Below are 24008 nucleotides of genomic sequence, written 5' to 3'. Positions count from 1 at the left end.
ATGTCCTATTTATTTCAGTGCTGAGGTTTAAGTCTCTCAAGCGCGTAGCTCGATGGGGTTTGGATTTTCAGAGGTGCAGCATGTCCATTAATTCTGGGTTGGACATGGCTTTATATGTCAGGCACAGATCGCCTCTGAGCAGGTGGTATGCTACTGAGTAGAGCTGGAGTTTCTTTAACCGGGCAGCATATGGCATCTGTTTGAGCCCTTTGATCCTCTTGGTGAGGTACTTTTGGGGTCTTTCCAGTTGCTGCAGGTGTCTGGTAAGGTACATCCCAAAAGGGGCATTGTACTCAATTATGGGCCTGATGAGGGATGAGTAAAGAGGCATGATGACTTCCCCTGATCTAGATGTGAATCCCTTCATGATTAGGTGGGCTATATAAAATGTTTTTCTAACCACTTTGGCCACGTGGTTGTCAAATGAGAGATTGCTATCAACTTGGGTCCCCAGGTCCCTAATTACTTCTTCTGTACTTAATGGATTACCACCTATGTGGTAATTTGTGAGCACTTTGTTTTTGCAAAAGGGGATGACTATACACTTTTTGGCATTTAGCTTGCGGCCATGGCTCTGGCACCAGTTGTCTGTTTCTATGAGGCCCTTTTGGAGGATGCTTGTGTCGGCTGGAGTGTCGATTATGGCGCCCAGTTTGCAGTCATCTGCAAACTTGGACAGCCACAGTCCTTCCATGTTGGCCTGTACCTCCGAGAAATATATACCGAACAAGAGAGGTCCCAGGACTGAGCCTTGTGGGACACCACTTGTAACTGGTTTGGAGTCTGACATGGCTCCAGCAATTCTAACCATGTGGGTTCTGTTCTTGAGCCAGTTTGCAACCCATCTAGTGACATAGTGGTTTATATTTAAGCTGGTGAGCTTATCTATAATGCCCGAGTGGGGTATTGTATCGAAGGCTTTTGCGAGGTCCAGGCAGGCTGTGTGGACCACCTTCCCCTCGTCAATGGCCTTAGTGACTGTTTCAAAGAAATCAACCAGGTTTAAGAGGCAGGATCTGCCCTTAACAAAGCCAAACTGGGTAAGATCCAGTGTCTGTAGGTCCCCAATATCTTTATTTATGAGGTCCATGATGATCCTTTCCATAGCTTTGCAGACCAAGCTAGTCAGGCTTATGGGGCGATAGTTTCCAGGATCCGTTGAGGCACCACCTTTGTGGAGAGGGACCACTGTTGCTGTACGCCACTCTTTGGGTACATATCCTGTAGTAAGGCTGAGATTGAGCAGTAGTTTTATGTTGGGGATTAACGGGATGGGGGAAAAGCATAAAGGAGACCCGGGGGCCTATCGTGTACCAGTCGTCCCTGGGGGCGCCCCCCCAGAGGGGGTAGTAGGGCAAAGTAGCTTCTGCATTTGGCATTCGATGGGGATGCAAATAGGTCACAGCAAGGCTGGCCCCATCTGCAGAAAATCATTTCCGCTACTTGAGGTTTGAGGGACCACTCATGGGGTAACAGGATGGCTCTGCTCAACCTGTCCACAATCACGTTGGATGTCCCCGGGATGTGCGTTGCTATCAGAAAGTATCCGGTGGACACAGCCCATTGCCAAATCCTGAGGGCCTCTCTGCACAATGGATAGGACCTGGTTCCCCCTTGTTTGTTTATGTACCAGACTACTGACATGTTGTCTGTCTGAACTGTCACTGTTCCCAGAGGCAAGGACTTGTGAAAGTGCTGCAATGCTAGAAACACTGCCCTCAGCTCTAGGACATTGATGTGCAGATTGTATTCCAAGTTAGACCATTGACCTTGGACTGTTCTTCCCTGAAAAAGCCCCCCCCCCACCCTATCAGGGAAGCGTTCGTGATCACAGTCGCTGTAGGACTGTGTAATACGAATGGACGGCCTGTTATTAGATCCTGACTGTGCATCCACCAAAGGAGGTCCCGTTTGCAAGAGTCTGTGATTAGGATCTGGTGAGACAGTGGGAGCTGTCAGTACAACCACTGGGCAAAGAGCATCCACGGAAGAATCCTCATATGCATTCTGCCTAGGAGGACTACAATAAGAGCAGTTGCCATCATTCCTAGGACTCGTAAGATTTGTCGTGCAGGGACTTTCCTGCTCTGAAGAAGGATAGTAATTTGAGTCCTGAGGGCTGATACCCTTAATGGGGGGAGATTGATTCGAGCCAGGGAAGTGTCCAAATCTGTCCCTATAAATGAGATACGCTGTGAGGGCGATAGTGCAGACTTTCCAAAATTGATTGTTATGCCTAGAGAGGAGGAAAGGTTGATGGTGTAATCCCTGGCTTGCACAAGGCGATACTCGGTGGTGGCGGAGAGGAGCCAGTCATCTAGGTAAGGAAACACCCGGAATCCCATCTGTCTCAAGTGAGACGCTACTACTGCCATGCATTTGGTGAACACCCCAGGGGCTGTGGTGAGGCCAAAGGGCAGAGCACGAAACTGGAAGTGACTGGCTCCCAGCCGGAAGCGCAGATGATCTCTGGATGCTCTGGCCATCTTGATATGGTAGTACGCATCCTTGAGATCTATAGAGCACATCCAGTCACCCTCCTGTAGGAAAGGAAGTATCAACTGAAGCGTGACCATCCGAAACTTTGCCTTCTCCACAAAGGTGTTGAGTTTGCTGAGATCCAAAATCAGTCTCCAGTCCCCTGTTTTCTTTGGAACTAAAAAGAACCTTGAATAAGTTCCGGATCCTATTTGGTCCGCCGGGACTGGTTGGATGACTCTGTTTTCAAGCAGCCTTTTTATCTCTATGACTGCCTGGTCTCGCAGACTGGGTGGAACATCTGGGAGCTTTTTGGGGGCAGGTGGGGTTTTTATAAAGGGAATATTGTAGCCTCTGGTAACTATGCTTTTTAACAACCAGAACTGAGAAAAACACACTTTATAATAGCAAAGCTTTCGGATAAAATCCTTCCTCAATACTAATACAAACAAATCTAAAAACCAAATGGTTTAAATACAGGTCACTGAAGTCACATGACCAGTAGTCCAAAAATCATGTGACCACAAATATATAAAACAAATCATTAAAATTAAAAAAAATTAGAAAAATTAGAAAAAACATAACATTATCGCAACCTAGTATGTTGCAATTTAACAAGAACAGGTTTCAAGGTAATCATATTATTTAAACCTGGAAAATGGTCAGAGTTCAACCTAAGAATCCATTCATACTCTTTTAATTCAAGTAAATTACCACTATCACCACCTCTGGCAGGAGGCCATATTACATCAATAACTCTAAAGGAGAATCTATGTTCAATACCTGAATCAACTATGTGCTTATACAAGGCATTACTGTCAATGGCCCTTCTAATCTCCGATTTGTGTTCAATGATGCGTTCTTTTAGCTTTCTAGTGGTCTTACCCACATAGAATGCAGTACATTTCACGCAACTAGCTAAGTACACCACATTAGATGTAACACAAGTGGTAGAAAAATTAAACTGATAAACTTTACCACTAATAGGATGTTTGAACTTATCACTGCAACCAACCACAATATCAGAACAGCAGGAACAATTCAAACAGCCATATGTGCCGGGCTTAGTGGTAAAAGTCCTCTCTACAGGCCTGAAAAAATCTTTGTAACATAACATATTCTTCAAGGACTTCATATTTCTATATGAGAAAAAAGGCCGGTCACCAAGAATGTCTTTAATCTCACTAGAGGCCATTAGTACAACCCAATTCCTCTGTATTATTTGTTTTACAAAACAAGTCAAGGTATTATAACTAGTAAGATACCTAGTGCATACTTTTGAACATTCTAGGTTAACAGAACCAACATCATCCCCAAGAAAAATCGGCTTCAATATTGTCTTCCTATTAACTAAAACTTTATTTTTTAAATCTAAAACTAGTTTAGAATCATAACCACTATCCAGAAACTCTTTGGACATCTCATCCAACTGTAAATTAAATGTAGCATCATCAGTATTTAATCTACTAACTCTATTAAACTGTGAAGTAACAATCCCCTTAAAGACATGTGGGGCATGCATGCTGGAATAATTAATGTATCTATCAGAGTTTATCTCCATTTTGTGAATACTGGTATGGATAGAACCCTCACGTAGTTGTATCTTAACATCCAAGAAATTAATCTCACTATCAGAGGCATCCATCTTAAATTTCAAGAAACTGGTGGTTGCATTTAAATAATGAACAAATTCATTCAACTGTGAAAGGGAACCTTTCCAAACCATAAAACAATCATCAACGAAACGTTGATAAAAACATATATTACTTACAAAAGAATTATCCAAATTACAAATATAAGCTTTCTCCCATTGGTATAACACCAAGTTGGCATAAGTGTTAGCCACAGAAGTACCCATGGCTACACCAGTGAGTTGCAAATATAAGCATTCGTCAAACAAAAAAATATTGTTCCTCAAAACTACATCTAGAAGAGAACAAATATTCTCAACAGACTTGTGTATCTTAGGCAGTCCATAGAGACAAGGAATAATTGGACAAGAAACAGTAAAAGAATGAAATAAATCCAGAGTAATATCACCACTAATTTGCAAATCATAGATCACCATATTGACATAACTAATACATCTTTTAACATCTATTGATGATACTTGTGGTCACATGATTTTTGGACTGCTGGTCATGTGACTTCGGTGACCTGTATTTAAACCATTTGGTTTTTAGATTTGTTTGTATTAGTATTGAGGAAGGATTTTATCCGAAAGCTTTGCTATTATAAAGTGTGTTTTTCTCAGTTCTGGTTGTTATTCATATTTCCTTGCAGCTTGTTCTTTTGCTAATTTGTTTGCTGCATTTCTGAGAACAAGTTTAAGGGTCGTGTTGCAGTCCTTTATCCATTTATTCAACATGGAAGTGGTGCAGACTGTTAACTCTGTCAAGTCTCTGTTTATGAATGAGACTAATCCTTTACTACAGTTTGCCTCTTCGGTTTGTTCTACATCGAAAAGTGATGAACATTGGAAATCTGAGAATGTTTCAGATTTTCATAAAAAGCTGAATCTTTTTGAAAGAAAAGTGGGTACTTATAAACGCTTGCAATGGCAGTGTTTTAGCTTTTCTGCATATCTAGATAAAGGCATTGAATCACTTACAAGTGAATACGCCTACTTTGGCGACATCTACGCTAGACTCCACGAATGCTTTCTCTCAGTTAGAACTTAGCGACAAGCAAGACGGAGAGGCTAACTCGCGTTCCACTGTGGTTAAGAAGGCATAGCAACTTACATTTAATTTCTCTGGCAAACTCTTTCATCTAGAACAGCCGGAGGCTGTAACTGAGCGTTCCTCTCCAAGAAGGAAACCGTTTATGGGACAAACTGTTATCCCAGGCAAATGTAAGAATGAGAACCCTTTAGGGCAGGGCAAAGTAAGTCGCAAATGACTAAAGGCATGCTCAACCTTTCAACCTTTAACTTGAACTCTGCTCATTGTTCAGTACTACATAAAGGGCTTAATTTTATTCCTACAGCGAAGGGTGATCTAGTGACTGCGCTCACAGACCTTAAGATTTTCATTAGAAATGTAAATTTAAAGGTCTTGTTTGGTAACTCTGTTGTTAATGGAGCTTCATGTAAATGGGGTAGTACCTTTATACCTTCTAGTATGCCTGTGGTTACAGCATTTCATGATTTGTGTGAGAGGGAATTAAGAATGTTGTATTCTGACTGCAATATTCTGAGATTTTCTCGCTTTAATTTAATATTTGATGAGTATCAAGCGCTCAAAAGTCTACAGGCGAGCAAAGATTTAGTGATTAAACAAGCCGATAAAGGTGGGGCTGTAGTCCTTATGGATCGGCCTAAGTATATATATATCTTTAGTTTCTGTTCTACTGAATGATGTTGAGGCTTTTAAACGTATTACATCAATAGATGTTAAAAGATGTATTAGTTATGTCAATATGGTGATCTATGATTTGCAAAATAGTGGTGATATTACTCTGGATTTATTTCATTTTTTTACTGTTTCTTGTCCAATTATTCCTTGTCTCTATGGGCTGCCTAAGATACACAAGTCGGTGACCAACCGCCCCCATGAGACCAATTGTTTCGGGAGGGGGGTGGATCACCGAACCTATATCTATATATTTGCAAACACAATTGCAACTATATTTACCTAAATGCACTTCTGTGCTAAGAGATACATCTGATTTCCTTTGTAAATTGTGTGTTTGGTTTAATAGTATTGGTGGTTCCTGTCGACAAAGTGAGTATTTGTTTGTAACGCTTGATATAGCATCCCTTTTTACTGTAATACCGCATGATTTTGGTATTGAGTCTATCAGACAATTTTTGATCTCCCAATCTTCTCTTGTGAATAGATCTGTTGAGAATATTTGTTCTCTTCTAGATGTAGTTTTGAGGAACAATATTTTTTTGTTTGATGAATGCTTATATTTGCAACTCACTGGTGTAGCCATGGGTACTTCTGTGGCTAACACTTATGCCAACTTGGTGTTATACCAATGGGAGAAAGCTTATATTTATAATTTGGATAATTCTTTTGTAAGTAATATATGATTTTATCAACGTTTCGTTGATGATTGTTTTATGGTTTGGAAAGGTTCCCTTTCACAGTTGAATGAATTTGTTCATTATTTAAATGCAACCACCAGTTTCTTGAAATTTTAGATGGATGCCTCTAATAGTGAGATTAATTTCTTGGATGTTAAGATACAACTACGTGAGGGTTCTATCCATACCAGTATTCACAAAAAGGAGATAAACTCTGATAGATACATTAATTATTCCAGCATGCATGCCCCACATGTCTTTAAGGGGATTGTTACTTCACAGTTTAATAGAGTTAGTAGATTAAATACTGATGATGCTACATTTAATTTACAGTTGGATGAGATGTCCAAAGAGTTTCTGGATAGTGGTTATGATTCTAAACTAGTTTTAGATTTAAAAAATAAAGTTTTAGTTAATAGGAAGACAATATTGAAGCTGATTTTTTTGTGGGATGATGTTGGTTCTGTTAACCTAGAATGTTCAAAAGTATGCACTAGGTATCTTACTAGTTATAATACCTTGACTTGTTTTGTAAAACAAATAATACAGAGGAATTGGGTTGTACTAATGGCCTCTAGTGAGATTAAAGACATTCTTGGTGACCGGCCTTTTTTCTCATATAGAAATATGAAGTCCTTGAAGAATATGTTATGTTACAAAGATTTTTTCAGGCCTGTAGAGAGGACTTTTACCACTAAGCCTGGCACGTATGGCTGTTTGAATTGTTCCTGCTGTTCTGATATTGTGGTTGGTTGCAGTGATAAGTTCAAACATCCTATTAGTGGTAAAGTTTATCAGTTAAATTTTTCTACCACTTGTGTTACATCTAATGTGGTGTACTTAGCTAATTGCGTGAAATGTACTGCATTCTATGTGGGTAAGACCACTAGAAAGCTAAAAGAACGCATCATTGAACACAAATCGGAGATTAGAAGGGCCATTGACAGTAATGCCTTGTATAAGCACATAGTTGATTCAGGTATTGAACATAGATTCTACTTTAGAGTTATTGATGTAATACGGCCTCCTGCCAGAGGTGGTGATAGTGGTAATTTACTTGAATTAAAAGAGTATGAATGGATTCTTAGGTTGAACTCTGACCATTTTCCAGGTTTAAATAATATGATTACTTTGAAACCTGTTCTTGTTAAATTGCAACATACTAGGTTGCGATGTTATGTTTTTTCTAATTTTTCTAATTTTTTTTATTTTAATGATTTGTTTTATATACTTGTGGTCACATGATTTTTGGACTGCTGGTCATGTGACTTCAGTGACCTGTATTTAAACCATTTGGTTTTTAGATTTGTTTGTATTAGTATTTAGGAAGGATTTTATCCGAAAGCTTTGCTATTATAAAGTGTGTTTTTCTCAGTTCTGGTTGTTATTCATATTTCCTTGCAGCTTGTTCTTTTGCTAACTATGCTTTTTACCCAGGAATCTGATTTGAGATTTAGCCAGGCCTCCGGGTATAAAGCTAAGCGACCCCCAACTGCCTCCAGAGTAGGACAGCTGGGCCTGCACTCAGGAGTGCTGGAAGGGCTTCCCAGAGAAGGTTTCTCTGTCACCCTGATTTTGCGGACCCCCTCTGCCGCCTGGGTGGCGTCTTCCATTTCTTGCCCCTCCTCTGCCTCTGGAGGGGGCATCACTCTGAGTGGGCTGAAAGGATCCATGAGTCTTTCGGAACCACATTTTTCTGCCTCTATTCCCTTTGGGGTATGGTCTAGACGGGGTGGAAAAACGGACCCCTATGGCAGACAGGGTCTTCCCTTCTTGCTCGCACCTAGTGAGGGTCTCCTTTACTTTGGGGCCAAACAAGGAAGCACCATCAAAGGGGGCGTTTGTAAAGGAAGACTTGAAAGATTCCACAAAGGAGCATAGGCGCAACCAGGATTGCCTCCTCAGAGCGATCGCTGAAGCTGCCGCTCTACTCGATCCTTAGGCTGCGTATGAAATAAGCCTCATGGACAAGTTCACTATGGAGTTGAGGGTATTAAGCTGTGCTGTCACTTTTTTGGAGACAGTAGCATCTGTATTACCCTGGAGAGTATCTCCGAGTTCCTTAAGGAGATCTCTCTGTAGACATGTGAAATGCGTAAGGTAGTTGAGCGATCTCATGGAGAAAGTCGCAGAACTAAATACGCACTTCCCATACCTGTCCATCGTCCTAGAATCCTTATTAGGAGGATGGACAGAGGAAGATGATTCGAACATTTCCTTTTTAGTGGCTGCCGCCACCACCATAGTATTCACGGGAACTCCTTTAGTAAGGTAACTCTTGTCTTGAGGGGCCGTGATATATTTGTTAGGTCTACGGGGGACCGGCTCCACTGTATCAGGTGATTCCCAAGCTCTACAGGCTATGAGATCCATTAGCTCGTCAAACAGTGGGGTCACCCAGGAGGTAGAAGGGTGAGCCCCAAATGCCTTCAGCAGTACCGATTCGTCTGCAGAAGGGGTAAGGGATTGCCAATCTCCCCTCTGTTTCAAGATTTCTAAAATGTCAGCAAAAGAGACATCTTCAGAGGGGGACCATGGGGACCCTTCTGCTTTATCCAAATCAGTATCCAATGTTAGAGATTCCTGTGGGGAATCTATGTGCCTCCTCTTGCACAATCTTTTCCTCAGTACATCCTCAGAGGGGGCTTCTGGGGATGCCTCCAAAGAAGTAGGGGTGCCCTCTGGGGCTTGCTGAGGCATTGCGTCTCGACGCTTAGCAGGGACCGAAGGTACAGAAGCAGAACATGGACCTTTTGGGGAAGGAGAAGAAGATGTCGATGATGTAAGTGTCTGTTCAGACAAGACCTTCCTCATGATGTCGAAGGCAGCGGTGCCCCGGTCCAAGGATGCCATCGGTTCCGAAGGAGCCGATAGCTTTCTCAGAACTGGAGCCCCGGGCTCCGACCCTGAGGATGGAACCGAACTGATCTGAGCCGAGGCTCCGAGGGGGAGAGTCAGAACCAAAAGTTCGGTTTGACTGTCCCCTACGGAACCTAGGAAAGACCGTCGGCTCCGAGACCCCCGGCTGGCTCCGAGGGTGTCAAGGTTAAAGGTGTAGATAGCACAGCTGGAGGCTTCAGCACTGAGGGCTCTACACTCATCGGCTCTTCGATTCCTGGCTCCGAGGAGGATTGGTCGAAGGGGTGGGAAGGGTCTCGAGTTTCGATACCAACTGGGATGAAACTTCGATGAGTTTGGACAGAGCCAAGTTCTCCATTAGCTTCTGTACCACTCGGTCGACGTTGGAATTGGAAAGCGGCCTCGAAGAATGGGTCGAAGGGGCCAAAGCCATCACCGAGCGAAGGATTGAAGGCGGTGGTAACTCCGACACCGGCTCCAACACGGTAGTCTCAATGAGACAAGGACTCGACGCCCGACCCCAAGGTCTTTGGAGCCGGCGTCCAAATCTGGAAAGAAATGCTCGGAGCCGAGGACTTAGGCTCTGACACTCTTGAAGACTTCGACCCCTTCGAAGACTTGGACACTGGTTTGGTCTTGTCCAGGGCCTCTTGAAATTCGGGTTTTAGCAACCCTCTGTCAACCAACTTCCTGCGTCTTTCCAGCATGACCCTCCCACTGAAGGAATGACATATGGAGCAGTCTTCCTGCAAGTGGAGAGGGCCAAGACAGTAGACGCAGGAGGAATGGTTATCAGTTATGGACATCTTTTGTCCACATTGACACCTCTTGAAGCCTGATTTGGCTTTCTCTGACATTTTAAGTCTATGCTTATGAAAATATAGCAAAAAAACACAGCACACTAATATATAGGAACACACACTATATATATAAGTATATGTATATATATATATATATATATATATATATATATATATATATATATAATACTATACAATCAGTTTAACACTATCTAACTATGTAATATAAAAGTATATGGGAAAAAAGTTAAGGCAAAAAACTACAATAATATATAAAAATTACTGTCAATCCTGACAGAAAAATCCAAGGCCTTAACTGAGGTAAATACTAACTGTTTTAACTATTCTTATCTAAGAGGAAAAACACACTCTATTAACTAACACACTCTACACTACTATATACTACTTATAAAACTATTTTAAGCACTAACTCTAAACTACAACTTCGAAAAAAGTGAAATATAATGAAAATATACTGGCCCGAGCCTCTCAGTATGCGATCTGCTGCCAGCGGCAAACTAGATCTGAGGGTTGACACTGGAGGATCATGGGATAGCACTGTGCCTCGAGCTTTCTCGAAGATGCAAAGCTGGTGATGTGGCCGACTCGGAGCCGAGGATCAGCTCTGAACCCATGTGTAAGAACAAAGGCGAGATCGAACAATTTCACATTAATTTTTTTTTTAATTACAGACTTCTAAAATAATGGTAGTCATATGATTAACTGAAACCATATTTGTAAAAGTTCAGAATGGAACTCACTAAAGACTATTTTGTACTTTCTTCTAGGTCTTACATGAAAAAAGCCATATGCTGTGCTGTCACGATTCCGAAAACACATGCACCGTCAGAGCTGCTAAATAACAAACAAGGAAGTCAACTATTATAGACTGCTTGGATGGTTAATGTTCACCATACACTAAAATGAAAATCACCATCACATTATCAGGAATGGTTGCTGAACAATGAAGAGTTTGTGTTTCATTAAGCAAAATCCATTCACTGTCTCTGTTTGGCCTGCAAATAAATGTACTGTTTATTTCCATTAGTGCATAAAGTATATGAGGAGCGGGCTAGCCTTGGCACTATTTCTCATCAAAGATACATTTGCCTGTTTTTTTTTGTTACCTGTCCTATTAGATATAATCACAAGAACACAATCCAGCATTAAAAAGCAGATACCATAGTATTCAAATACAGCACAAGTGATTTTATTTTGGGTCCATAGTCTCAGATAAACTGGTTTCAACACAAGCCTTCCATCAGTATTTAATCTGTTCAGACCAAAAAGACTGCCTTATATAACCTCCTAATGATGTCATTATCAAATAGTGACCATTCCATACAAAATAAAGTGCAAAGTATGTAAATAAATCCCAAAATAAATACACCACTGCATAAATGCAACATGCATGATGAGAACAAATATAGCAATGAATGAATTTCTGAACCTTCAAAAACTTAATCTTAAAAGTGTTCTTTCAAAACAGATGTAAACAAAGCACCCAATATGACATTCCAATGTTTTTCTATTTTGTCCAACATGTGTTGCCAACCTGGACCTTTTATAGATATTCTGTCTATCCCTGTAAATGTAAAGGAGGCATTATGGTACATAGACACACATGAAAAAGTGATCTTGTTTAAGTACCATAATGCCTCCTTTACGTTTATAGGGATAGACAGAATATCTATAAAAGGTCCATATAAATTAGGTAGGCAACCGATTTTTGACAAAAAAAAATGTGCTTGTTTTGTTGAGTGCTTTTTTTAAACCTGGCTTGAATGAACATTTAAATATGAAGTTTTTATTATTGCATTTATAAAATGGTGTGTTTATTTATCTACTTTGTACTTATTTCATATGTGCTGGTCACTGTTTGATGATGTCATAATTTATCTATGAGACTACAGACAAAAATAAAATCAGTTGTTCTGTATTTGAGATCTGTGGTGTGTACTTTTATGTGTTAGATAATGTTCTTTGTTTGATTTCCAAGCACTTTATACACCGGGAAACTGCATTTATGAGCTTCTGTTTTTGGATTTTTCTCTTCGATGTAATTCCAGGTCAGTAACTAAATGAGTCAGAGTTTGTGCTTTATTTAAATTATTTATTTATTCAGTTGTGAAAGACCAGACTGAACTTTCTTATTAAAAAAAAGCTCTACAGGTCTGACATGATGGTAAATTATGAATTTCAGTTGTTAAATTTAAAAGAAATCTGGATGCTTATTTGATCAGAATTGGGTGTATTTTTAACTTTGCCTGGAAAAGAACTTGTTTATATTACACACTCTCCTTCTATTAATCTTATTTCTTCTAGTTTAACCAGTTAAACCTCACTAGACAGAACTGTTTGGTTTTATGGTAATCTTTTGACTCTGTACATGTCTGTCAGTTAGATCCTACTAGATGTAATTTATTCACATTGTATTACCTTAATTACAATAATTTGGGAAAATCTATTATCTGTTAATAGTATTGCCTGGAGGTAATGTAACAATTCCTGAAAATCACACATACACCTAATATTATGACAAAACAGAAAATGTACCTTCCCCTAGTGTTTTTTTTTTCCTTCAGCTGTGAAGCAGCTGTTCAAGTGGGATTACAGTCTGTCACTCTGCTACTTAATAATGAAACACCTGACCTTCTGGAAATTAATGTTTTACATTAAACATGTTTCCAACTGATCAGAGTATGTTTTTTGTCTGTTTTCTTTTATACAGGTCATGAACTGCTGAAGAAAGATGGCTATTTTTTTCTATGTAGTTTCCTTTCTAAATCCAAATGCCATTCCTTTTCATTCTAGTCATTCTTGAGTTTTTTTCAGTTGCTTTTCTCTCAGAAAACTGTACCGTGTTATGCTTAACCTTCTGTTAATCGATCCATAAAGAAAAATATTTTGTCCCTCTTTCTGTCATATGTATGATCATAAGACTTTGTGCTGATTGTCCATAATTTTAAAGTATGCATATTCAGATCTATACATTACTACTGCCAAGCTATACTTTGAGCAGCTGTTATATGTCTGCAGTCTTCCCCCACCTAAAACTTGCTTATACAATAGGCATTCTATTAATGCCTGTGATTTTATTAAAAGAGCAGGTCTTCTCGTAATGTTATTATTTTTTTTGCTAAAATCATACAGCTTTGGCTTTTGAATTCAAGTGCTATGGTTGTTTGGTACTTTTTTGTACCTTGCCACACTTATGAGGCCATAGAAGAGTGACCATTCACTAACAAGTAAAATCAATACATAAAATCTTTATTGACCAGAAATAATGTTTTATTCATAGCCTAGTTACACATAACAGTGATCTCTATACACAAGATAAAGTAACACAATATTAAACAAGCAAGTTTATATTGCATTTCCTTTCTAAATGGAACACAATACCACAGCAACAAACAACTGATATTATATATGCATATATACTGAGTAGAACTTCAAATCAAAATGGTTAATTTCTGATATTCACAGAGAAATTATAGACAGGCCTCAGCATTATTCATGTCAGTACTAGGCTATCTGCCTTTGTGGGCCAGTTTCAGCTTAGCCACTTTTCCTCAAAGGTGAGAATCAAACCTTCTGTCTATGAGGTAAAGTGGCTCTTTAACTGTTGGGGTTGTTATAATGGTTATTTTTCAGAATGGAAGTGGGATCATCAAAGCAAATGCATTTTTTTTGTGCTTACATTAGTCATCTCAGAATTTACCTGTCAGTTAAGAATGCAGGACATTCATGTAATTATAGTCTAATTAGTTGGAGATGTACTACCTTAATGCCTGCTGAGAACATAGCTATTAATCCATTTGGACCAGGCAGTCACTAAAACAAAACAATCTAATATTTAGCATCCAGACACATTGATAATGCCCATTCTTTTATTATCGACTCCTATTTTTTTCCTAAAGAACCAAGAATAAATTTGTTATAACTTCCCATCACCGTCAGTGACAAAAAAAGGTGTTGATCCACAGTTTCAATGTACTGCCAGTAAGGTTAACCACTTGCAATGTACCAGGTATCAAATACTAAAAACTGAAAAAAAAGATAAACGCCCAAACACACTTTCAGTTTTTTTTTAAAGAAGAGAATGACCTTTGTTATCATCCATACTCGTTTTCTGATCATTAGTAGCATTGTATGTGCCCACACTTACCCCATGTCTTGTTATAATCAAAGACTGACAGACTGTTCTGGTAACAATAGCCATTCCTCCAGACTGTTCTGGTAACAATAGCCATTCCTCCAGAACAGTCATGAAAGTAAAACAAACCTTCTTGCTCTAAAAACTGGTAACCATAGCCATTCCTCCAGAACAGTCATGAGAGTAAAACAAACCTTCTTGCTCTAAAAACGAAGTGGTAGCTCCTCTGTTGTTTGCTGCTGGTCAACAAATCAAAATCTTGGCAGTAGCAATGCTGTTGTTCCTCCGGTGACCAACCACTTCTACACTAAAACAAAGTGAAATAACCTGCAGAGGCTTTTTCTAATAAGTAGACCCCATGGACTTAATAGAACACATCAGGACTTCTCAGTACATTCGTTGGTGTTTTTGTGTGTGTGTGTGTGTGTGTGTGTGTGTGTGTGTGTGTGTGTGTGTGTGTGTGTGTGTGTGTGTGTGTGTGTGTGTGTGTGTGTGTGTGTGTGTGGAGGGGGGGGTGATGCAACAACACCTGAATAGGCATGAACTAAAATGGAATATAAAATATCAGATTGGTAAGTAACACTCTAAACTAACTGGCTGGTGTTAGTGAGTCAGAGATAATTCATGCAGTTCCTTGTCAGTTTTGGGAGAACTCATTTCATTACTACATTGGTTGCAGAACTTGGGCACAATTTGGGACTGAGAATCGGGCATCCCAGTCAAATCAGAACAATTCAGACCTATAATTATGTTCAATTATACCATGACCCCCCCAAAACGTGCACGCTGATTGGCCAGCGTGCACATTGTAAATCGAGTTATACTAATGGAAAAAGGTCCGGTCGCCCGGACTTTTTTGCATTAGTATAACTCTACTTTTAAAACACTGTCTCGCTATGTTAAATGGGTTTAACATGGAGACAGTTTAAAATAAGCAACGGAGATCTCCGTTGCTTATTTTAGCTGTCTCGCCATGCTAAACCCATTTAACATAGCGACATTTTAAAAAAGCAACGGAGAAAGCAAGATCTCCGTTGTTTTTTGTTCGCTATGTTAAATGGGTTTAACATAGCGAGACAGTTAAAATAAGCAACGGACATCTCCGTTGCTTATTTTAAACTGTCTCGCTATGTTAAACTCATTTAACATAGCAAAATAAAAAGCAACGGAGATCTTGCTTTCTCCGTTGCTTTTACAACTCTGATGTACTGCGCAGGCGCGGTACATCAGAACTGCCACGGATGCCAGACATCTGCGGAAGGGCAGTAAACAGGCATTATGCTATGCCATTATTTAAGAAAAGTAATAGTTTCTTTTCTTAAATAATGTCATGGTATAATAGCAAAAACCCACTTCTGGGTGTGGGTAATGCTGTATTCCACGGTTGGCTTTGTTTGGTCCCTTGGCCCTTGGGACCAAACCACGCCAACCGTGGGTAAATCCAGCATTACCCACACCCAGGCGTGGGTTATTGCTATAATTCTCCATCTTCCTTTAAGAGGAATGGTAAAACAGAAAAGGAAGAATAGACTCAGAGAACATTCAAGTATGGATTACAGCTGGAAGTGGAATGACTTCAGTTATGCGTAAGGAAATTCAAAGTAGTGGAGGGTCTGCATCACATGAAGACAAAACATTGTTGTATAAAATGGATATAAATAAATAAGTGGTGACATACTGCATGAGTAGTCAGATAGCTGTGCTTCCAGGAGGTACCTAAAATAGGATAAAATTACTCAAAGTACAACAATATAGATGATACACAAGATCACTACCTTGCCAGTCTATACATTGTAACAGTTGTGAGAACATATATGACAGACATAGCAGGCAGCTAAAATGGAATGTTGCCACTGCACACAACATAGCAACAATGGATACCAGATGGTAAAGACCCCTCAGCTGTTGTCCACCTAACTAGACATATTATTGGATACATAAAAGCAGTAGAAGGGGGAGCTCAGGAAAATAAAAAGAGGATAGTAAGAAGAACACATAAGAGGAAAGCAGTCAGGGAAAGGTAGAACACATTTTTTTCCTGGGAAGGGGTCGCCCATTTTATATTGATGTACACAGAATGTAAGATGGAGAGATGAAAGACCTAAAGAGACAGGAAAATAGGGGAGCAGTAAACACAAACATACATGTTACAGGATGGGCAGATGCACATACATTAGGAGGAAGAGACATAGAATACACACACAGGACAAAAACGTGCTTGGGATAGCTAGGGTACATGCATCATGCCAGCTAACCCAAAAGGATGTTAGTGAGTCCTATTAGATGAAGGTCATGTGTTCAGGTAGCTTGTGTCATGGGTCACACCTGCAGCTGGTGGCTTGATTGCATAGGCCAGTTGGTTCAGTGAATGTGAGATTCACTGTAGGAACAGTTGATGTGTGGTGACCCAGCTTGCCAATGCCCAGTCAAACACCACCTCCACCACCTGCTCTAGTACTGGATGAGCTGAAGCAGTCAGGCTGGGTTACCTGCTGGTTAGGGTTCAGAACCCTACCTGTTAAGGCACTCCCATCCTGCTACATCTGCTACAACCTCAGCCTGGGCAGCAATTGGTGGCTAATCCATCAGCATCTCTGAAATGCCATAATGACCTACCTCAGTAAAACGCAAGGTGAAGTGTGAAGTGTGCCATTAATGATAGTGAGTCACAGCTGGTAAACAATAAAGAAGACATGATAAATTAAGAGTTTGTTAACTCTGCTGAACTAATGCAAGCGATAAGAGTTGTTTCCACTGTACTGGTCATACACTTTACCAGATCATACCACACACCTGCTTTATGGATTGGACCTGCATAAGGTCCCACCAGCTGCTCCCTGAGCTAACTGTGCAGGAGGGAGAGCATTATCTTGCTCTCCTTAACACACTAGGTAAGTGCCCTTTGCTGCGTACTACTGTTGGCAGCCATTGCCATGAATATACAGCACACTACTATGGCAGCCTTGGTTCAACACATGCGTAAAGCATGAATTAATGTGTAGTGCACCTTAATACTGTTACTTAGACCATCACACATATTTCCAAAGCATGCCTGCATGAGTGGGTGTGGAAAATATGGTACTGGAAGCTGAACATATCTGTACCTTATTTTGGTAACAAATGGGTATTATTATTATTTTGTTGTTGCACTTCTGTGAAACATAGCCATCAACAGAATCAAAACTCATTAGTATGCATACTATGTAAACTGGTATACAGTCAATCCGACATATCAGAAGTGAAAAGCAACACTGCAGCATTATTTCAGTAGCTTTACATCAATCTGGAAGCACAGACACAGCAATTCCTCCACAGGATAGAGCCCAACGGAGATACATACTGTTGAAATACATCATACTACAGTAGTGTAGACCAGTGTCCAATATATGTGTGCATGTATCTTCTATACTTGCCTCCAAACTGCAACTAACATTAGGAAGGTTTGTGGCCTGCACTGTGGTGGCAGGATAGGTAGCTTACATCCTTCTAAGTTGGAAACTGCTGATTGAGGGCTCAGTGTCTGTTATTCTAAAAGTGTATTAATTCTGGTTTAAGCACTTGGGCTTCAGGCCAGTTGTTTTACATTAAAAGGGTTCGTGGTCTGCACTCTTGTGGGAGGAGAGGCTGGACTCTGCCCTTCTGAGCTGGGAATTTCTGGTTAAAGGCTTATGGTGCCTGCATATTTGAACTGCTTCTTACTGAAATTTGCTGTAGTATAGACTAGATCCAGGCCTGCTCTATCTAGCTTTGTTTGTATAACTTGAGCACTAATCCAGGCACTCTTTAAAGTATTCAGTTGTATCTTTTACTGCTTGGTAGTAACTTGATTAAAGTGTAGCTATCATTCTAAGTCTTTTGGATTAAGCACTTGGGCTTCAGACCAGTTGTTTTACATTAGGTAGGTTTGTGGCCTGCACTGTGGTGGCAGGACAGGTAGCTTAAATCCTTCTAAGTTGTGAACTGCTGATTGAGGGCTCAGTGTCTGTTATTCTAAAAGTGTATTAGTTCTGGTTTAAGCACTTGGGCTTCAGGCCAGTTATTTTACATTAAGAAGGTTTGTGGGTTTACACACTTGTGGGAGGAGAGGCTGGAATCTGCCCTTCTGAGCTGGGAATTTCTGGTTAAAGGCTTATAGTGCCTGCATATTTGAACTGTTTCTTACTGAAATTGGTACACCTTGTTTGCTATAGCATAGACTATATCCAGGCCTGCTGAATCTAGCTTTATTTGTATGCTTGTTGTTTGTTTGCTTGTTATTTCCCTGAAATGCTAATTCCACCTAAAACGCGGCTTTTCGGTGCTTCTGTGGATCCCTAGTGATATCTGCATTGCTTACTGTACTTATTTCCTTGTTTCACTTGAAAGAAAGTTACTGTTTGTCATTTTTGCGTTTAAGTTACCTGTAACACATTGCATTTAAGTTACCTGGCACTTGCTCACTAAAGCAATTATATAAATCAGCACTAAAATATTAAAAGCACTACACCCTCACAAACTCCCCTTGAGTACCTCGTTCTCAATTGGCCCTTTTTTTTCAATTATAAAGTAATTCCCAATACTATTCTAGCATGTCCAAAGGTCAGTTGCCAATCTCCTCTCCGGTCCAGCTGGTGAATCTGGGAATCTTGAGGCAATGTTACAACTGCCTCATGTACACATACAACCCTCTCCTCCTCCCAACAAATTCCAACACGTGAGAGATGCAACCATATAGCCATACTGGAGGCTAAGCTCTCTCAACTCAGTACTGGCGAAACCAGTCTGGAGGAGAAGGAAACCACACTCACTACAATTCCAGTCTCACATAGACCTACCATGACAGCAAACCAAACACATAAACACACAACAACATACTCGGAGGCTCTAAATAAAAATCTGCCTAAGCAGCAGAGACCTCCAAAGCAGACACCCAAGCAACCGCTACCCCAAAACAAAACACATGCAACACATAGCTCACAAAGCCAGTGTGCTGAACAGTCACAGCCCTTAAGGCTAAACAACTCACCTGATACACTTGTAATAGGTGACTCTATCGTCAGGCACACTGACGTCCCGCTCACCAGGCTGAACAAGGAGAAGGTCACAGTGAGCTGCCTGTCGGGCGCTAGGATCCGCCACATAACACAAGCACTCAGGTCACTCTGAGGCAAGTACAAATATGACTCAGTCATTGTCCATGCTGGTGTGGATGACCTGAGACGTACCTCCCTGGACTACATGAAAAGAGACATAGAGGAGCTCTCTGAGCAAGTAGCCCAGGCCGGTATGACCCTGACCTTGAGTAGCATCTTACCCTCACCAAGAATGATGCCACAATATGAAGACAAGATGATCAATTTCAACAATTGGCTTAAGTATTGGTGTCATTCAAACGGGATCCAATGCCTGTCAGCCTGGGATGACATGCTAAACAAGCCACGATGCTTCGCTAGGGACGGCTTGCACCTGTCACCCCTGGACTTTTGGATATTGGCAAAGGCTCTTGCTACCCCCATAGTGCCTTTTTTAGGCAAGGCTCAAAAGACAAACCCACCTTCATACGTATCACAAGGGATATGAAACTAGGAGTAATGCTACTCAATGCCAGAAGTCTAAACCTCAAGATGCACACACTCGAAACTCTCCTTAGCATGGAGAACATTGATATCTGTGCAGTAACAGAAACCTGGTTCAAGGCTCCCAAGAGCACCCCAGCAGTACCAGGTTATACCTCATACCATGCTTTTCGGCCCCAAAACTTGGACCGAACCACAAAAGGAGGGGAAGTATCAATATTCGTCAAAGATACCCACACCTCCAGGTTGGTGGCACAGCACGAAGCATCAGAGACTATCCATGTGCAACTAACAGTGGGTAAAACTGCCTTCCAGTCTATAGCCTGCTACAGACCACTCTCCCAAACCCAGGAACCCCACTCGGCATTCCTGAGAACACTGGAAAATATGAAGGTCTCTCCAAACACCATTATATTGGGCGACTTCAACTACCCAAACATAGACTGGGGGCATTACTCTAGCTCCAACACCCTAGCCCAAAGGTTCTTAGAATTTATAAACTCAAATGCTATGGAACAACTTTTTACCACTCCCACAACAGGGGAAAACATACTGGACCTGATCATCACCAACATGGGGACTCTATGCTCTAGACCAGAAGTGTATCCCTCACTGGTAAGATCAGACCATAAACTAATCTCACTGGATATTCACATCCCGACTCCACCCCCTGCCCTGAAAACCACAGTGAAAAACTTCTCTATAGCAAATTTCACACTCCTCAAAACCGAGGTGAAATCCTTCAAAGCCCCCGGGCCTGTGGAAAATACGGCCCAGACCGCAGAATCCTTTACAAACGCATTCTATGAACACCTTCAGGAATGCATGGATCATGCAATCCCAAATAAAAGCAAGACCTTATCCTCCAAAGGCAGACGTCCTGTCTGGTGGACCCCAGCCACAAACAAACTATACAACAGAAGGAGGAAGCTACTACATGACAGAGCAAAATCCCAAAAAGGGAAGGCATCTCTGATCAGTATTAGCAAAAAACTACGGGCACTCATAAAATCGTCTAAGGCCAGCTTCGAGAGAAAAATTGCACAGGACACTAAGGATAATCACAAGGCTTTCTTTGGGAATTCCCACCCAGGTTCCTAACATAACTAGATATGCTCAGAATTAGTCCAAAATGACAAAAAATACACTGAACCCACAGACATTGCCAACATCCTAGCTGGCAGGTTCAGCGCAAACTTCTCCCCCCCCCCCACCAAAAGGGCAAATATCTATCCCAGCAGACTACTGCCCCCCTGACATCTCAGATGCTCAGGTAAGAGCTGCCCTCTCCAAAGCAAAAAACACAGCATCAATGGAACCAGACAGTGTCCCGGGCTGCGTCCTACATGAACTCCAAGAAGAGCTAAACCCAAACATAAAACTACTGTTCAATCTCAGCCTTACTACAAGATATGTACCCAAAGAGTGGCGTACAGCAACAGTGGTCCCTCTCCACAAAGGTGGTGCCTCAACAGATCCTGGAAACTATCGCCCCATAAGCCTGACTAGCTTGGTCTGCAAAGCTATGGAAAGGATCATCATGGACCTCATAAATAAAGATATTGGGGACCTACAGACACTGGATCCTACCCAGTTTGGCTTTGTTAAGGACAGACCCTGCCTTTTAAACCTGGTTGATTTCTTTGAAACAGTCACCAAGGCCATTGACGAGGGGAAGGTGGTCCACGCAGCCTACCTGGACCTCGCAAAAGCCTTCGATACAATACCCCACTCGGGCATTATAGATAAACTCACCAGCTTAAATATAAATCCCTATGTCACTAGATAGGTTGCAAACTGGCTCAAGGACAGAACCCACATGGTTAGAATTGCTGGAGCCATGTCAGACTCCAAACCAGTTACAAGTGGCATCCCACAAGGCTCAGTCCTGGGACCTCTCTTGTTCGGTATATATTTCTCGGAGGTACAGGCCAACACGGAAGGACTGTGGCTGACCAAGTTTACAGATGACTGCAAATTGGGCACCATAATCGACTCTCCAGCTGACACAAGCATCCTCCAAAAGGGCCTCATAGAAACAGACAACTGGTGCCAGAGCCATGGCCTCAAGCTAAATGCCAAAAAGTGTATAGTCATCCCCTTTGGCAAAAACAAAGTGCCCACAAATTACCACATAGGTGGTAATCCATTAAGTACAGAAGAAGTAATTAGGGACCTGGGGACCCAAGTTGATAGCAATCTCTCATTTGACAACCACGTGGCCAAAGTGGTTAGAAAAACATTTTATATAGCCCACCTAATCATGAAGGGATTCACATCTAGATCAGGGGAGGTCATCGTGCCTCTTTACTCATCCCTCATCAGGCCCATAATTGAGTACAATGCCCCTTTTGGGATGTACCTTACCAGACACCTGCAGCAACTGGAAAGACCCCAAAAGTACCTCACCAAGAGGATCAAAGGGCTCAAACAGATGCCATATGCTGCCCGGTTAAAGAAACTCCAGCTCTACTCAGTGGCATACCGCCTGCTCAGAGGCGATCTGTGCCTGACGTATAAAGCCATGTCCAACCCGGAATTAATAGACATGCTGCACCTCAGAAAATCCAAATCCCATCTAGCTACGCACTCGAGAGACTTGAACCTCAGCACTGAAATAAATAGGACATGCTGGAGGGACAGATTCATAACCCAGAGGCTCCCTTCACTCTGGAATAAAATCCCAGTCCAGGTTAGGCAGAGTCCCTCATTGACTCTCAAGAGGAATCTTGATGAGTGGATGGGAGATCGTACGTTTACCCTGGGTATCACTTCTGTGTCACTGTTAGACAGAGGCACAGTATACTAACCTCGAAAAAGGGCGTAGCAAAATTAATTTAAAATGGGTGGCGAAAGCCAAACACACTCTGGCTAGGCTTATAAATGCCCTGGGGCAGATAGCCTAGTATGAACCTATGAACCTGTGAACTGCAGTTATGCAGTGTGTAGCTGATGCACTTGTATCGATACCAAAATACCTGTAGGATGGCAGCCCCCCCCCCTCCATATTAATTACTGTATATGAGGTACCTCTACTAATGTGCATTATGCTTGTTTGTTATCTGTACCTACAGGTATACACTGTGTAATGTATATTATGCCGTGCATATATAAATGGAAACAGTGAAGTGGCAATAGTACTGCCCCCCCCTATACACATATGGTATGGAAGCCCACACATGTAGCTCTGTCAGTATAAAGGGCCACCCTGTGTGCCACGTTTGCACATCCTTGAGCCTCCATCACCTGTATATCCCTGTAGATCTGTGTATATAACCTACTCCAGCTGCATACATGCACATGTCAATCACTACTCCTGAACATCTTGGTCATCACTGCGTTACACCTCCATCCATATAATATTTGTGGGCTACACTAATTTTCTTGCTCTGTCCTGTTGAATGTTGTCTGTGGCAAATGGTGGTAGGATTCAGAGCCCATCACTACTAAACCAGTCATAGAATTTCATGGCAGCGGTGGGATTCAAACCTCATTAGTGCCAAACAGTCATGAAATGTTGCAGCTGGTCTGATAGTGATGTTATCTGAATCTTGAAACTGACAACCAATAATGTCAGATATATGATGGATAGGGGCTATGTTTTTTGGATCTGTTTCTCTATCCATTTGGTGACCATTAGACCCTCTTGTGGACAGTTTCTTAAGACACATCACTGGCACTCAACAGGTTAAAGTAGAAAAATACATACAAATCTGATTCTTTGAACAATTCACCAAATACATTCTGGCCTCAACAGCATACAGAAAATATTCACTGCCTCCTTGGGACATTCAGACTCAGACTAGAACTCCACACTACAAGCGAAGAGCCACCAAACTGGAAAGACAAATCCTTTATTAAACACTGATATTTCGGTTAAAATAAATCAATTAATCCATAAGTAAATGCTTTCTTTTAACATATATTAAACTTCATCAGACAAAATATCTATCATGACTTCACTTCCTTTTATACTACAGGTTCATTCATTAAGGAAAATTAACACTGTGTGACTCTCCATAATTACGGTTCAGCATGCCCCTAACCCAGCATATATATAAAAGAATCTATGTTAATAACTAATGTTAAAGTGCACTTAATGCTTCACATGAAACAAATAAAAATGA

At 41.2% G+C, this 24008-nt stretch overlaps 1 protein-coding gene across 1 annotated transcript in view; it reads left to right on the top strand.

The window, feature by feature from the left end:
* SLC2A12 (solute carrier family 2 member 12) overlaps positions 1 to 12865 on the top strand; it is a 376139-nt gene extending 363274 nt beyond the window's left edge. Inside the window, exon 5 of the mRNA XM_044076201.1 lies at positions 10959 to 12865. Coding sequence (XP_043932136.1) covers positions 10959 to 11058 — 100 coding nt within the window. The 3' untranslated portion in view covers positions 11059 to 12865. The remainder of the gene's footprint in view (positions 1 to 10958) is intronic.
* Positions 12866 to 24008: the final 11143 nt, after the last annotated feature.

The sequence above is a fragment of the Protopterus annectens genome, chromosome 1.part1, assembly GCF_019279795.1.
Source record: "Protopterus annectens isolate FY-2018-M chromosome 1.part1, PAN1.0, whole genome shotgun sequence".
NCBI lineage: Eukaryota > Metazoa > Chordata > Ceratodontiformes > Protopteridae > Protopterus > Protopterus annectens.
Note: the sequence above shows the minus strand (reverse complement) of the source record. Positions and strands in the feature narration are given on the sequence as shown.